The sequence below is a fragment of the Oryctolagus cuniculus genome, chromosome 7 (assembly GCF_051225735.1).
Source record: "Oryctolagus cuniculus isolate XC-2025 breed Fujian yellow rabbit chromosome 7, ASM5122573v1, whole genome shotgun sequence".
NCBI classification, from domain to species: Eukaryota; Metazoa; Chordata; class Mammalia; order Lagomorpha; family Leporidae; genus Oryctolagus; species Oryctolagus cuniculus.
Window position 1 is genome coordinate 23,639,634 of NC_142873.1, and position 16,567 is coordinate 23,656,200.

Genomic DNA, 16,567 nt, shown 5'->3' on the forward strand with positions numbered 1-16,567 from the left:
GTTCATCAACAGTCAGGGCAAGGGCTGATCAAGTCACTGTTTCTCATAGTGTTCATTTCACTTTAACAGGTTTCCTTTTTGGTGCTCAGTTAGTTGTCACCGATCAAGGAGAACATATGATATTTGTCCCAGTGGTTCTAACTTTGATAACCATATAGATAAATATTTCACAAAAAGAAGCTGCAGCCAATTTCACTTCTAAGTATAGATGAAAAAATTAATAAATGCTAGAAATATAATTTAACAACAATAACTAAAGTAATAATTATGATCAACAAAGTTGATTGTGATAATGGAAATGTATTAGGAAATCTAACAATTTAATTCATCAAAGTAATAAATGCTAGGAGAAAATCATTTGATCATCTCCATAGATCCTAAAAGACATCTAGTAAAATTCAGGTACTCATTCATTTTAGAAAAGTTCAGTTAAAAAGAAATTCATGGTATCTTCTTTATCTTTTGCCACAATAATGCTGTACCACAAATAACTTTCGAACCCAGTGACTCTTGACATATTTATCTCTCACACATTTGTGGTTTGGTTTGTTCAGTAAACTGAGACTGGGCTCAACTCATCAGCTCTTGCCTTCCCCACTGTTCTTTGGTTTATTTTTCAGAGATCCTGAGTAACATAATCAATAACATGTAATACATATATATACATATATATGTATGTATATATAATTCTCTCTATATATTATATAGAAATATATATCTTTATGTGTATCTGTAGCTATCACTATACCTATCTTTTTTTAACTTTTATTTAATGAATATAAATTTCCAAAGTACGGCTTATGGATTACAATGGCTTCCCCCCCCCCATAACGTCCCTCCCACCCGCAACCCTCCCCTTTCCCAATCCCTCTCCCCTTCCATTCACATCAAGATTCATTTTCGATTCTCTTTATATACAGAAGATCAGTTTAGCATACATTAAGTAAAGATTTCAACAGTTTTCTCCCACACAGAAACATAAAGTGAAAAATAATAGATGATTTTTTAAATGATGATGAAATCAGATCAGACCTATTGTCATGTTTAATCCCAGTGAGAGTCAAGTTGGGAATTGATAATTTCTTCTTCTTCTTTTTTTTTTTTTTTACAGAAGATCAGTTTAGTATACATTAAGTAAAGATTTCAACAGTTTGCACCCCCATAGAAACACAAAGTGAAATATACTGTTTGAGTACTCGTTATAGCATTAAATCTCAATGTACAGCACATTAAGGATAGAGATCCTACATGAGGAGTAAGTGCACAGTGACTCCTGTTGTTGACTTTACAAGTTGACACTCCTGTCTATGGTATCAGTAATCTCCCTATGCTCCAGTCATGAGTTTCCAAAGCTATGGAAGCCCCCTGAGTTCACTTGGACTAGTGAGATGGCATTGGTACATGCCACCTTGATGGGATTGAATTGGAGTCCCCTGGTATGTTTCTAACTCTACCATTTGGGGCAAGTCAGCCTGAGCATGTCCCAAATTGCACATCTCTTCCCTCTCTTATTCCCACTCTTATGTTTAACAGGGATCACATTTCATGAAATTTCAACACTTAAGAATAACTGTGTATTAATTACAGAATTAAACCAGTCATATTAAGTAGAACAGACAAAAAACTACTAAGAGGGATAATGTATTTTTTTTCTTTTCTTTTTTTTTAACTTTTATTTAATGAATATACATTTCCAAAGTACGAATAATGGATTACTATGGCTTCCCCCCCATACCGTCCCACCCACATCCCTCCCCTTTCCCACTCCCTCTCCCCTTCCATTCACATCAAGATTCATTTTCGATTATCTTAATATACAGAAGATCAGCTTAGTATATACATCAAGTATGGATTTCAACAGTTTGCTCCCACACAGAAACATAAAGTGAAAAATAATAGATGATTTTTTAAAATGATGATGAAATCAGATCAGACCTATTGTCATGTTTAATCCCAGTGAGAGTCAAGTTGGGAATTGATAATTTCTTTTTTTTTTTTTTACAGAGGATCAGTTTAGTATGCATTAAGTAAGGATTTCAACAGTTTGCACCCACATAGAAACACAAAGTGAAATATATTGTTTGAGTACTCGTTATAGCATTAAATCTCAATGTACAGCACATTAAGGATAGAGATCCTACATGAGGAGTAAGTGCACAGTGACTCCTGTTGTTGACTTTACCAATTGACACTCCTGTCTATGGTATCAGTAATCTCCCTATGCTCCAGTCATGAGTTTCCAAGGCTATGGAAGCCCTCTGAGTTCTCCGACTCTTATCTTGTTTAGACAAGGTCATAGTCAAAGTGGAGGTTCTCTGCTCCCTTCAGAGAAAGGTACCTCCTTCTTTGATGACCTGTTCTTTCCACTGGGATCTCACTCACAGAGATCTTTTGCCAGAGTGTCTTGGCTTTCCATGCCTGAAATACTCTCATGAGCTTTTCAGCCAGCTCCGAATGCCTTTAGGGCTGATTCTGAGGCCAGAGTGCTATTTAGGACATCTGCCATTCTATGAGTCTGCTGAGTATCTCACTTCCCATGTTGGATCACTCTCCCCTTTATTTACTCCATCGGTTAGCATTAGCAGGTACTAGACTTGTCTATGTGCTCCCTTTGACTCCCAGTCACTCCACCATGACCAACTGTGAACTGAAACTGATCACCTGGAACAGTGAGATGGCATTGGTACATGCCACCTCGATGGGATTGAATTGGAATCCCCTGGTATGCTTCCAACTCCACCACTTGGGGCAAGTCAGCCTGAGCATGTCCCAAATTATACATCTCTTCCCTCTCCCATTCCCACTCCCACGTTCAACAGGGATCACATTTCAGTTAATTTTCAACACTTAAGAATAACTGTGCATCAATTACAGAACTAAACCAGTCATATTAAGTAGAACAGATAAAAAAACTACTAAGAGGGATAATGTATTAAGTTGTTCATTAACAGTCAGGGCTATGCTGATCAAGTCACCGTTTTCCGTAGTGTCCATTTCACTTCAACAGGTTTCCTTTTTGGTGTTCAGTCAGTTGTCACCGATCAGGGAGAACATATGGTATTTGTCCCTTTGGGACTGGCTTATTTCACTCAGCATGATGTGTTCCAGATTCCTCCATTTTGTTGCAAATGACTGGATTTCGTTGTTTCTTACTGCGGTATAGTATTCTAAAGAGTACATATCCCATAATTTCTTTATCCAGTCTACCGTTGATGGGCATTTAGGTTGGTTCCAGGTCTTGGCTATTGTGAATTGTGCTGCAATAAACATTAGGGTGCAGACCGCTTTTTTGTTTGCCAATTTAAATTCCTTTGGGTAAATCCCAAGGAGTGGGATGGCTGGGTCGAACGGTAGGGTTATCTTCAGGTTTCTGAGGAATCTCCAGACTGACTTCCATAGTGGCTTGACCAATTTGCATTCCCACCAACAGTGGGTTAGTGTCCCTTTTTCCCCACATCCTCGCCAGCATCTGTTGTTGGTAGATTTCTGAATGTGAGCCATTCTAACCCGGGTGAGGTGAACCTCCTTGTGGTTTTGATTTGTATTTCCCTGATTGCTAGTGATCTTGAACAATTTTTCATGTGCCTGTTGGCCATTCGGATTTCCTCTTTTGAAAAATGTCTATTGAGGTCCTTGGCCCATCTCTTAAGTGGGTTGTTGGTTTTGTTTTTGTGGAGTTTCTTGATCTCTTTGTAGATTCTGGTTATTAACCCTTTATCTGTTGCATAGTTTGCAAATATTTTTTCCCATTCTGTCGGTTGTCTCTTCACTCTCCTGACTTTTTCTTTTGAAGTACAGAAACTTCTCAATTTCATGCAATCCCAATAGTTGATTTTGGCTTTGACTGCCTGTGCCTCCCAGGTCTTTTCCAGAAACTCTTTGCCTGTGCCAATATCTTGAAGGGTTTCTCTCCAATGTTCTCTAATAACTTGATGGTGTCAGGTCATAGATTTAGGTCTTTAATCCATGTTGAGTGGATTTTTGTGTAAGGTGTAAGGTAGGGGTCTTGCTTCATGTTTCTGCACGTGGAAATCCAGTTTTCCCAGCACCATTTATTGAATAGACTGTCCTTGCTCAAGGAATTAGTTTTAGATCCTTGATCAAATATAAGTTGGCTGTAGATGTTGGGGTTGATTTCTGGTGTTTCAATTCTGTTCCATTGGTCTATCCATCTGTTTCTGTACCAGTATCATGCTGTTTTGATTACAACTGCCCTGTAGTATGTCCTGAGATCTGGTATTGTGATGCCTCCGGCTTTGTTTTTGTTGTACAAGATTGCTTTAGCTATTCAAGGTCTCTTTTGCCTCCATATGAATTTCAGCATCATTTTTTCTAGATCTGATAAGAATGTCTTTGGTATCCTGATTGGAATTGCATTGAATCTATAAATTGCTATCTATCTCTGTCTATACAGCCATCCTTCCAAATACAGATTCAAATACACATTCCACATTCATGGCTTCGGCCCACTGTGACTTGAAAATGTAGTTATATTTGTGATAGTTACATCTATACTGAAGATGTACAGGCTTTTTTCTTTGTTATTATTCCTTAAACAGTACAGGATAACAAATATTTACATAGCATTAACATTGTATTAGGTATTACAAACAATCAGGAGATTTAAAGTACATGAGAGGGTGTGCTTAGGTTATACCAAATACTGCATCATTTTGTATAAAGGACATGAGCATCCATGGATTTTGGTATCCACAGGGTATCCTGGAACCAGTCCCTCACAAACACTGAGGGATAATGATATCTGTATTTGTATCTATGTCTGAATTGAGAGAGAGAGAGAGAGAGAGAGAGAGAGAAGAAGATGGAGGAAAGGAAGGATGGAGACAGAGATGGAGATAGGAATGGTGCTGTGGCACAGTGGGTAAAACTGCTGCCTGCACTGCCAGCATCCCATATAGGCGCTGGTTAAAGTCCTGGATGCTCCACTTCCAATCTAGCTCTCTGCTATGGCCTGGGAAAGCAGTAGAAGTTGACCCAAGTCCTATGGCCCCTGCACCCATGTGGGAGACCCAGACGAAGGTTCTGGCTCCTGGCTTTGGATTGTCATAGCTCCTGACATAGTGGCCAATTGGGGAGTGAACCAGCAGATGGAATGCCTCTCTCCCTCTCCCTCCCTCTCTCTCTCTGCCTCTCTTTGTCTTTCTGTGTAACTCTGTCAAATACCTAAATAAATCTTTTAAAAAGTAGTTGGAGATAAAGATGGGGGAGAGGGAGAATGGGAGAGAGGGAGAGGAAGAAGGAGAAAGGGACTGGGAGAAAGAGACAGAGCTAGAGGAAGAGGAGAAAGAGAGAAGTCTATTTTAAAGAACTGGCTTACACAACCATGAGGACTGGCAAGTTCAAAATCCATAGGACAAGTGATAGGCTACAAATTCAGGTGAGTTGGTTTTGCGGTCTTAAGTTCAGAATCTACTGGTCAAACAAAGTAAGCTGGAGACTCAGGGAGGTTTTCTTTGTTGCACATTTGAGACTGATTTCCTTTTTCTTGGGATACATCAATCTTTGCTCTTAAGGTCTTCAGTTGATTAGAAGAGGTCCATCTACTTTATGGAGTGTAATCTGTGTTACTCAATGTCTCCTGACATAAATGTTAATCACCACTAATAATATCATATGCTATCTGTGACAACTAACTTAGCACCTAAAAGGAAATCTGTGGAAGTGAAACTGACACTAATAGAAAAATGACTTAATCAGCCCTTGTCCTGACTGTTGAGGAACAGCTTACTATTTTATTCTTTTTAGTATTTTGTTATTCTACTCAATACCATTGGTTGAACTCTTTAATTAACACAAAATTATTCTTAGGTGTTTAAATTTAACTGAAAATTGATCCCTGTTAAAAATAAGAGTGGGAATAAGAGAGGAAGGAAATGTACAGTTTGGCACATGTTCACTCGGAGTTACCCGTAAGGAAAAAGCTAGAAACGTGCCATGGGATTCCAAATACCATTAAGTTGGCAAGTACCAATGCCATCTTACTAGTTAAAATGATCAGTTTAAGTTCATAATTGATCATAAAGATAGGATTAAGTGTCAAAGGGAATCACATAAATAAGACCAGTGTCCGCTAATAAAAATTAATAGAATTAAAAAGGAGAGAATGATCCTACATGGGAAGCAAGATATACAGCAGACTCATAGAATGGGAAATACCCTGAACAGCACTCTGGCCTCAGAATCAGTCCTTAAGGCATTCAGATCTGGCTAAAAAACCCATGAGAGTTTCACAGGCATGGAAATCCAAGACACTGTGGCAAAAAATGACCTAAATGAAAGATCTTTGTGAGTGAGTTCCCAGTGGAAAGAACGGGCCATCAAAGAAGGAGGTACCTTTCTCTGAAAGAAGGAGAGAACTTCCTCTTTGACTATGACCCTGTCTAAATAGGTCAGAGTTTGTGAACTCAAGAGGCTTCCATAGCCTTGGCAGCTCATGACAAGAGCATCGAGTGACTACTGACGTCATAAATAAGAGTATCAGTTGTTAAATTGACAGGAGTTACCGAATACTTGATCCCCATGTAGGATCTGTGTCCTTAATGTGTTGTACTATGAGAATTAATGGTAAAACTAGTCTTCAAAGAGTACTTCATACTTGTGTGTTTGTGTAGGTGCAAACTGTTGAAATCTTCACTTAGTATTTACTAAGTTGATCTTCTGTATATAAGAATAATTAAAAATGAATCTTAATGAAGGGTGGGATGGAAGTGGGAGTAGGAGATGAAATGGTTGCAGATGGGAGGGAGGTTATAGGGGGAAAACCGCTATAATGAAAAATTGTACTTTCGAAATTTATGTATACTAAATAAAAGTTTTATTAAAAAAAGAGAAAGGACAAAAATCACCTTCACAACAAACAACCAGTACCATAGCCTAGACAAGCTGGCATAGAAAATTAACCATCGCATTCCATGTGGATTGCCTGGGGTAGCTCTCTTCCACTTCAGCTATCCTCTTCCTGGAACCAATAATAAGCATGCGAGATGGAAATACTGAATTTTACACAAGTGCTAGACCATGTGAAGCAAAATATTTATGAGCTAAGAAGTTTTGCAGCATCTCAAATTCAAAACCTTACCTTATTTATTTTTTACCTTTGTTTTAGTTAAAAAGCATGTGGGGACAGGGTAGGGAAGGACCCTGTTTGAGGTGAAGATTAAATGAGTTAACTATATAAAGCACTTTAAAAAGTGCCTGATGCATAGCAAGTTCTATTTAAATGTTATTTATGATTTTATAATCATCATTCTTTTTAGAAGACATGTGTCTTTATAGAAAAGCTATTTTGTGGCTGTGGCTAATTTTTCTTCCTTAAGAAAAATTATCAAAGTTGGATGATGTGTCTACCACTCAAGTGCTGCTCTCATATCCCAGCTTCCTTTGCACCTAGTTTGGGGCCACATGACTGGGTTTTGGTTAACATATGTGATTTAATAAAAAAGACAATAAGAGAAACTTCTATCTTTGTAGATATTAGATGTTTAAGAGATGAATCTAGGGAGATTACCCCTCAACAAAACATCAGGCTACATTATTTGACTTTGAAGAGGCACAAGATAACACCATGTGGGCAAGAAAACAACAACAGAACCTAAACTAAACTAAGCTTCCATGGAAGTGGGAGTTCTGAGTTATAAACCCCCAGGGAATGCTGGTTGCCCCCAGGCCAAATGAAGATGTCAGCAATGCTCTTGGGAGCCTAAATTTTGACTCAGTGGTAAAGTGAGATGTGGAACTGAGGGATTTCTGGATCAAGCCAGAGATCCCAGAATGGAGCTGAAGTGGTCTCTTAGGTAGCACCAGCACTCCCTTTTTAGTTCCTGATAGAAAATACATGTAACCCCTCTCTGAAGTAAAACTGCTTTGATTTCAGCTGCTAGGATTCCCATACTTGACTTCACAATCACAGATTATGAAAGCTTCTCCTAAAAAAAACTCTTAAATTTGCAAAAAATCTGCAAAAAATCAGTATCAGATTTACATTATGAGTCAGTCAGGGTTGGTTAGATTGTGCTGCAGTAACAAATACTTCTGAGTCTAAGTGGCTAAACGCCAAGCTGATTTCTTTCTTGCTAAGTCTGCTCCATATCTGGACAGCTCCCCTGGGAATAAACGCAGAAAATGACAACTATTAGATTGAAAATAGATGGGTTATTTTGATTCTGGGTGGGGTAATGATATTACTCAGGTAGTGGAAGGAGTGATAAAAATCCACACAAAATTTCCAAGAACTAATCATGTAGAGCACTTACAGAATTAGAAGCAAAACATTAGATGATAACTACTCTGTGTAACAATTGTAGTAAATGCTCCATAGATATCAACTGGAATAAAATGAGAAAATTAGAATCATGAGTGGACTTTGAGGGAATCTAATATTTTAAAAGCATGTGGTCATTCTGTTATCACCCGTCCTTTACTGTTCTCAATTCCTTCCTTTAATGGCTCCTTTTCATTAGAGCAGTCAGATGTGGGGGGGTGAATCCTAGAAAATGTGTTTTTTAGGGTGCAGGTAGCTACCCTAGGTAACTCTGAGATATTGATCCTCCCCATAACACTGCTCTCTGTAATCCTACATTTTTAGATATGCTTTCACATTTGCCTTCTTATTAGAGTACACATCTAAAATTCTGATTATTGACTTATGCCTTAGACCTTCCTAGAATAGCCCCAAAATAGGTTGGAGGATTTGCTGTAGAATCCCCAGAACTGGGTTGGCTTGCACAGCAATCCAATTATTGACACCGGAGGTGTGGACAGGAGGAGATATTTATTAGATAGCACACAGAAAGGAGAAGAACAGCCATCACTTCATCCCCAGGCTCCTTGAGGGCTTGGAAGACAAAGGTTGTTAAGGATTGAAGTTGTGGTCAAGAGGTGTGTGATCAGCTTGTGGCCAGGTCTCTGGTTGGCTTTTGTGATCATTGCCATCCTTGATTAGTCAGTGATATTGCATTCTTTAGGGAATTTTGAAGATGGCAAAGGGGGCTGTATTCAATCTTGGGGCTAAATTCTGGTTGTCATTACTTTTTAGTTGGGGCCTGGAAAAGAAGCCCCTGAAAGTGAGACCAAACATCAAGGTGTTACCTATAGGGGAGATAAATGCCCTCCTGATCCTGTGATCAGGGACCCTGTGGGGCAGGTGGCACCACTCTCTCAATTCAGTGAGTTGGTTTTAGTCAGGGATTGATTTGCAATAATAAAAACAGGGCAAGGACACTTCAAGTTAAGGGAGGGAGGCTGGGAGACTGAGAGACTAGGACATGATGGTACCTAGCATCTTCCTGCAAGGCACTGCACAGGAGCCTGATCTCAGACCCTGTCCTTGACAGAAGATATTCGAGGGGTAGGAGAGTGGAGGAAGAAGGGCAATGAATGCTGCTGCAGTACTGAAGACAAGTCTCCCTGGGAAGAGGGCAGGGCTCAAAAGGGAAAATCAGCTTAAAGGCTCTTCCTCTAGCATGAACCCTTCTATGGTACCTGATGTCCTTTAAGCCTCTGAGTCTAGCTACATAATTTCAACACTAGGATCTTATGTTTTCTGTTTCTGAGGCTGCGCAGTGCAAGCTGCATGTTCCTCTTCACTTCCTGTTTCTCTAATCTAGCACTGACGCCACTGGTCTGGCCGGGCTCTCAGAACGTGTTTTGCTGAAAACATAAGCAAACGTTGGAATGTTCTCCGTGTATTCATACACCTTGGATACTTTCCTCTGGCTCCTGCGTTCATTCCTCCAATGAGATGATCACATATCAGCCCCAAAGGGAGAGGTGGAGATGTCACAGGAGTGTGTGGCCAAGGGGAGTGGCTGGCTGGTAAGTCTGAGTATGTTGTGACATTGGTGTGAATATATGTGTGTGTTTGTGTGTGTGTATGTGGGGAGGTACTTGCTATGTGTGTGTTTATGTGTTCGTATATATGTGTATTGTATTAATATGTGTGTTTAGAGTGTGTGTGATAGTGTGTGTATTTTACACATTCATGTATTTGTGTTATGTATGTGTCAAGGGCTGTTTGTGTATATGTGTGTACTGTGCATGTATATTTGTGTGCCCCTTGTGCTCTGTGACAAACTCACTACTGGATGTTTCACAAGACATGTCTTGAATTTCACTTTCTTCCTGAGCAACATCGCTAATGGGATGACATATGTCAGCTCTTCTGTGTTGGAGGCAGAAAATACAGAATGTGGCTCACCTGTGAGGCATGTTCTGGATAGAGGTCGCTGGTGAGGCAGAGGGTGCAGAGGGTGCAAACTGATTCCAGATCCCAGAGAAGAACCACTCATTTTTGCTCTCAGGTGTCTTCCTCCCCTCAGCCTGGTCCTGCCTGGCCATTTTTTTCTCTTAAGCTGACCATTCCCTGTAAAGTACAAATGATATTGCATTGATGAAGCATAGTGTCAGTGTCACCTGGAGTCTAAAGAAGCCAGGGACAAGGAGATTGAGAGGCCCGTAGTTCTCAGATCAGTAGTCCACAGACTTAGGAGGCAGTGGCCTCCCTGTTCACCAAAGAACTTTCAGAGGTAAAATACTGTGTTCTTCCCAGAAAATGGCTGACCAGGTCTGAGGCTATCCGCTTGTTCTGATTCTTCTCTCTTCCTGCAAAGTCACCAGACCTTCCTCTGTCTCCATCCTAAGCCTCATACTTAGAGAAGACGTCACTGAACAAAGATGCCAGTCACTAAGCCACATGCATGTTGTTCTCCTTTGTTGACTGCAGGGACTCAGGGAGGCCTGAGATAGTGTTTCAGGTGAACAGAGTAGAATACACATCCAACAGTGTTGTGCAAGTGAGTAAACCATGACATTGAGATCTATTGCAGTTAGGATTCCCCCACACCCCAGAGCCTTCATCTGGGTTTGTTTTATCTGGAAAAACAGATGTGTCTTCCCTAGTCTCACAGAGGAAATCAAGCAGATGCAACCGCATGCTCTTGAAATTGTGAGTGATGTCAGTGTGTGAAGCAAAGATACATTGCTCTCTCATCAGAAGAGAGATGACATGGGGATGACATGGCCCTAATTTGTAGAGGACTGAGAATTGCTCAAAAGTGTTATGAAATGTGTTGGGATCATATGAGGGAGAGAGCTCCATGGGCAGCTAGCTGAGGCCCAAGATTCACTCCGCAGGGATGCTGAGGCCCAGGCAGGGTGACTGTCCTGAGTGATGTCCATGTCTCCACTGAACATGGAGATTTCCTGCGCTGGGATGGTTCCCTGGTTGTTTCCTTCCTCACAACAGCAACACCCAAGCAACCTCCAGCTCTCAGGCCTCTGCAATCTTCACTCCAAGCTTTCTCCAAAGATCAAGCCTGATCCGTTATTTCTGGTCCCCCAAACAACCAATCCAGACCCTTCCTAGAACCTTCCTGTCCATTCAGCCATAGAAACCTCCCTGCCACCTGGGACACACAGGGTCAGTGATGTACCTGCCTTTGTATCTCTGCCCACAACAGCTCCAGACCCTGTGTCTCTCAAATTCCAGCCATTCCTCAGGTTCCAGGCCATTGCACCTTCCTCCATGAAATCTCTTAAACTCATTATGGAGTGATAATTGGGGTGAGTAGGTGTGGATGAGAAATAGAGAATCTGGCCTCTCTCCTCATTCATTCTTCCACTCCTACATCAAATTTAAAAACCTCCCTCTAGCAAGAGAAGATGAAGGCAGGTGCTTCTGGAAACTCGGAGTATTAGTAAGCCTTACTGTTTTCTCTAGGTGGAGGAAAATGAATATGAAGTGGTTTCTCTGGAGGATCTGCCAGGAGAGATGTCCCAGGATACCACAGGGAGGCTGTCAAGAGGTAAAAGTACTTTCCTAAAAGGGGTGAGCTGGAGAAGGGTGCAGAGAGAGCGGTGTAAGGAAATCAGTCCGTCTGGGACCAAAGCTGGGAGCCTGCAGGGTTTGACTGGCTCTGAAGTGACAGCCCTGAATCAAAAGCTTCCTGTGAACAAGCAGAACGTACTTGACTGGCCATGGCCTTGGGACTAAGCTCAGCCTTCTCAGGGGTTGGTGCTTACTTAACTTTCAAGGTATCAACTTTGCCATCTAACCGAGGGAGACAGAATTTAGGAATGTTGTCAATTCATCCATTTTCCTGACCAGAAGAAAATATTTGTGATTCATTATGTATGTCAACATGAACCTGTTTTTTTTTTAACTTTATGAACATAAATGACCCGAGCACTGGGGAAAAAGGCATGAAAATATAATCTACTTCATAGGAACATTACCAGTACATGTGCTAATGCCTATTTAACTTTGTCTTACAGAAATCAAGTTTAGATATCACTTTAAAAATGTTCTCTGAGCTCAAGTGCTATATTTAGTGGTAAGGTTCGGTGGTATGTACTGATTCCATACTGCACCAGTGGGAATTACTGTCTGTCTTCAGCTTGCCAGGCAAGGAAGAGTGTTCCACCTTCTGCACTTCCCAGACACTCTGTCCACTCAAATTTCTTTTCCTTCCAACTAGGGAAGCTGCAGAGAGCCAATCTCTTCCCCTTAGATTTCATCGGTGGGTCAGCAAGCCCGGGTGGTGTGCAATCCTGTCATCTGAGACCCATCAATGACTTACAACTTGCTAGTTAACCCAATGGTCCCTTCTTTGTGTGCTCCAGGTGCTCTGTGAGGATAAGAGAAGGGAATTCCCATCCTTCCCCCATCCCTAAACATCCCTACAAAGCTTGAGATTAAGTTTCTCAGTGTCTGGTTGGTATCTCCAAGTCTCCTCTCTCAACTGATAACTGATAGTCCCCTAGTTGAGAATGTTCAGCCCCACCTTCAGGATGTGAGCAAACAATGGGAGCCCTGGGCAGGTGTCAAGGACAGGTGCTGGTCTCTGTCTCTCCTACCTCCCAGCCCAAGATAATCATCCCCTGAGGGAATGAAGCATCCCTGGGGGCATGGTTTCTGTTGAGGAAAAATTGGGTAGATGGGCTCTAACTCCAATTCCCTCTGCTTTCTTCTGATGATTCTAGGTCTGAAGAAGAAAGAGCAGACCCCAAAGAGACTGAGACTCATTCTGGTGGGGAAAACAGGAAGTGGGAAAAGTGCAACAGGAAACAGCATCCTTGGCAAAAAAGTATTTGAGTCTAAACTCAGTACTAGATCAGTGACCAAGACCTTCCAGAGAGGCATCCGAGAGTGGGCTGGGAAGGAACTCGAGGTGATTGACACCCCTGACATCTTGTCCTCTCTGTTCCATCGGGATGTGGAAGCCCGGATCTGTCAAGCCATCACCTTCTCCTCGCCAGGGCCTCACGCTGTGCTCCTGGTGACACAGCTGGGCCGATTCACAGAGGAGGATAAGCAGGCAGTCAGGCGTCTCCAGGAGATCTTTGGAGTGGGGATCCTGGCACACACCATCCTAGTGTTCACCCGGAAGGAAGACCTTGCTGGCCGCTCCTTGGAAGAGTACCTGCACGAGACCGACAACCAGGACCTTGCCAAGCTGGATGTGCTGTGCGAGCGGCGCCACTGTGGCTTCAGCAACAGAGGGGAGAGGGCTGAGCAGGAGGCCCAGCTGCAGGAGCTCATGGAGAAAGTGGAAGGAATCCTGTGGGAAACGGAAGGCCACCACTTTAGCAACAGGGCTTACCAATACTCCCAGCAGTGCCTTCTGCTCAAAGGAGAGCAGGAAACTGGAATGACCCAGGGGCAGGGCTCTGGGGAAGTGTTCGTCGAGGAGTCCTGCTTGGCAGGGCTGCCCCAAGTCCAAAAGGAGTCTGAGAAAACTCATAAATACCTCCTGGGGAGGGTTCCCTTTTGATTTACCACTTATTCAAATCTCATGTTCCCTACCATTTATGTCAAAATTTTCATTTTTGCTCAGAATACTTTTGTATTCTTTTTTTATTTTTTAAAAGATTTATGTATTTATTTGAAAGTCAGAGTTATACAGAGAGAGAAGGAGAGTCAGAGAGAAAGAGAGAGAGAGAGAGAGAGAGAGAGGTCTTCCACCCACTGGTTTATTCTCCAATTGGCTGCAATGGCCAGAGCTGCGCAGATCCCAAGCCAGGAGCCAGCAGCCTCCTCCAGGTCTTTCAATGTGGGTTCAGGAGCCCAAGGACTTGGGCCTGCTTCTGCTGCTTTCCCAGGGCATAACAGAGAGCTGGATAGGAAGTGGAGCAGCCGGAACTTCAACTGGCCCCTATATGGGATGATGGCACGGCAGGCGGGGGCTTTACCTGCTATGCCACAGCACTGGCCCCTATATTCTTTTTTTTTAATATTTGTTTATTTATTTGAAAGTCAGAGTTACACAGAAAGAGGAGAGGCAGAGAGAGAGAGAGAGAGAGAGAGAGGAGGTCTTCTATCCGCTGGTTCACTCCCCAATTGGCTGCAACGACTGGAGCTGTGCCATTCTGAAGCCAGGAGCTAGGAACTTCCTCCAGGTCTCCCACATGGGTGCAGGGGGCCCAAGGACTTGGGCCATGTTCCATTGCTTTCCCAAACCACAACAGAGAGCTGGATTAGAAGTAGAGCAGCTGGGACTCAAACCAGTGCCCGTATGGGATGCCAGCACTGCAGGTGGTGGCTGTACCTGCTACGCCACAGCGCTGGCCCCTACTTTTCTATTCTTATGTGAATAAAATACTGATCTGATTGTAATGGTTTTCATTTTAGTATGGTGAGACAATTGCTTGTCAATCTACATTTTTATGTTTTCCTTGCAATTCTCAGGGATTTGATCTATTATATGAAAGCTGAAATCACTTGTCTAGGTTCCAGGGAAAGGCTTTTCAAATATTCTAGCTGAAATTGTCTTACATTTATGTACTGTTTGAGAGGACTGTAAATGCTTCAAGTATAAATCAAATCCATGTTATTTCTAGATGAACACATTGGAAAATTCAGAAGTAAAAAGTAAAAATGAAATATATTTGTATTCTCATTATGGTAAGGGATAAATTTCTTTAATAGATGTCATTATTTTCATTCTGTTGATTTAACTGATTTCACAATAGGAAATAGAACCATTTGACTAAATGGTGTCCAATCAGTGACTAAATTGCAAGCCACCTAAAATTTATCATTCATTAAAAATTTGATGTTGATTACCTCAAATACAGTACTTCCTGTGTTTTATTACAGAACAGCAGGGAAGATGCCTCCCACAACATCGCAGGAAGTGAGGCAGGTTTGCCCTGATGCCATCCTCCCTCAGTCTCAGAAGAGAACTGGGAAGGTGTGTTTGTGTGTGTTCTGGAATCCCCACAGTCTTGGTGCCAGGAAGAGATGGGCTGGGGAGGGTGATGAGAAGGAGGCTGTCCTGACCAAGGCTGTGACAGCAGTGACCTTTAGAATTTGTTATTTTCTAAAAATGCATCTACAATGGAGTGAAGGATGAGAAACGAGTTTTGGAGAATATGAGGAGCCCAATCAGCACAGGGTTTCTTTAAAAATATTTTATTCAAATATGATATACATATCAAGAAAGGCACATAATGAGTTTCTTTGTCAACTGATCAAGCTAATAACCAACAACCTCACTATTCCCACATCTCCACTTCTTTTTTTAACATGTGAAAGTGTCATTACAAGGTATGATTCAGTGAAGCAATATTTATGACTACATACCAAAAGACCTGACATCCACACAATTTTCATCCTTTTTTTTTTTTTTTTTTTTTTGACAGGCAGAGTGGACAGTGAGAGAGAGAGACAGAGAGAAAGGTCTTCCTTTGCCATTGGTTCACCCTCCAATGGCCAACGCGGCAGGCACACTGCGGCCAGCGAACTGCACTGATCCGAAGGCAGGAGCCAGGTGCTTCTCCTGGTCTCCCATGGGGTGCAGGGCCCAAGCACTTGGGCCATCCTCCACTGCACTCCTGGGCCACAGCAGAGAGCTGGCCTGGAAGAGGGGCAACCGGGACAGAATGCAGCACCCGGACCGGGACTAGAACCCAGTGTGCCGGCGCCACAAGGTGGAGGATTAGCCTAGTGAGCCACGGCGCCGGCCTAACCTTTCTACTAACTACCATGAACAGGAAAAATATTTTCTTTTTGGTCGGATTTATTTCACTTAACATAATGATCTCCAGTTGCATTCTTTTTGTTGAAAATGTCAGGATTTCATTTTTATGGCTGAGTTATATATATATATATATACACAAATATATACATATATATATATGGTATATACACCACATTTTATTTATCCAGTTATCAGTTGAAGTGCAGGGTTTTATCTCCCTCTAAACAGCCATGACAAGTCACAAGGAAGGTTTCCAGTCTCCAGGTCCCCATCAATAATGTTTATAAGCTGCATGTAAAACATACACAACAATAATACTAAACGAAAGCTTTGTATGCATCAGGTGGTGACCAAATGCAAGCAGCTGCTCTCAGGGAACTTGACCCCAGGATGAGAGTGTGGTGTGGTCCCAGGTCCACTCTGGTGTGGCTTCTCCTGAAGTTTCCCAGTCTTGCTGATGCAGAGGAGACTCAAGCAGAAAGTCACAGTCAGCTGAAGAGGGAGAGGATAGGGTGTGGGGCAACTGGAGCAGGTAGAAGTTGACAGGAAGACTCCCAAGAGAAAAGAGC

At 42.1% G+C, this 16,567-nt stretch overlaps 1 protein-coding gene across 1 annotated transcript; it reads left to right on the forward strand.

Annotated features, from left to right (window-relative positions):
* The first annotated feature begins 9,606 nt into the window (after window positions 1-9,606).
* LOC100343767 (GTPase IMAP family member 6) lies at window positions 9,607-15,088 on the forward strand. Its single transcript, XM_002722514.6, has 3 exons — window positions 9,607-9,834; window positions 11,738-11,822; window positions 13,000-15,088. Exons 1-3 carry the CDS (start codon window positions 9,796-9,798, stop codon window positions 13,788-13,790), a joined length of 915 nt encoding a protein of 304 aa, XP_002722560.2. The 5' UTR covers window positions 9,607-9,795; the 3' UTR covers window positions 13,791-15,088.
* The last annotated feature ends 1,479 nt before the right edge of the window (window positions 15,089-16,567 follow it).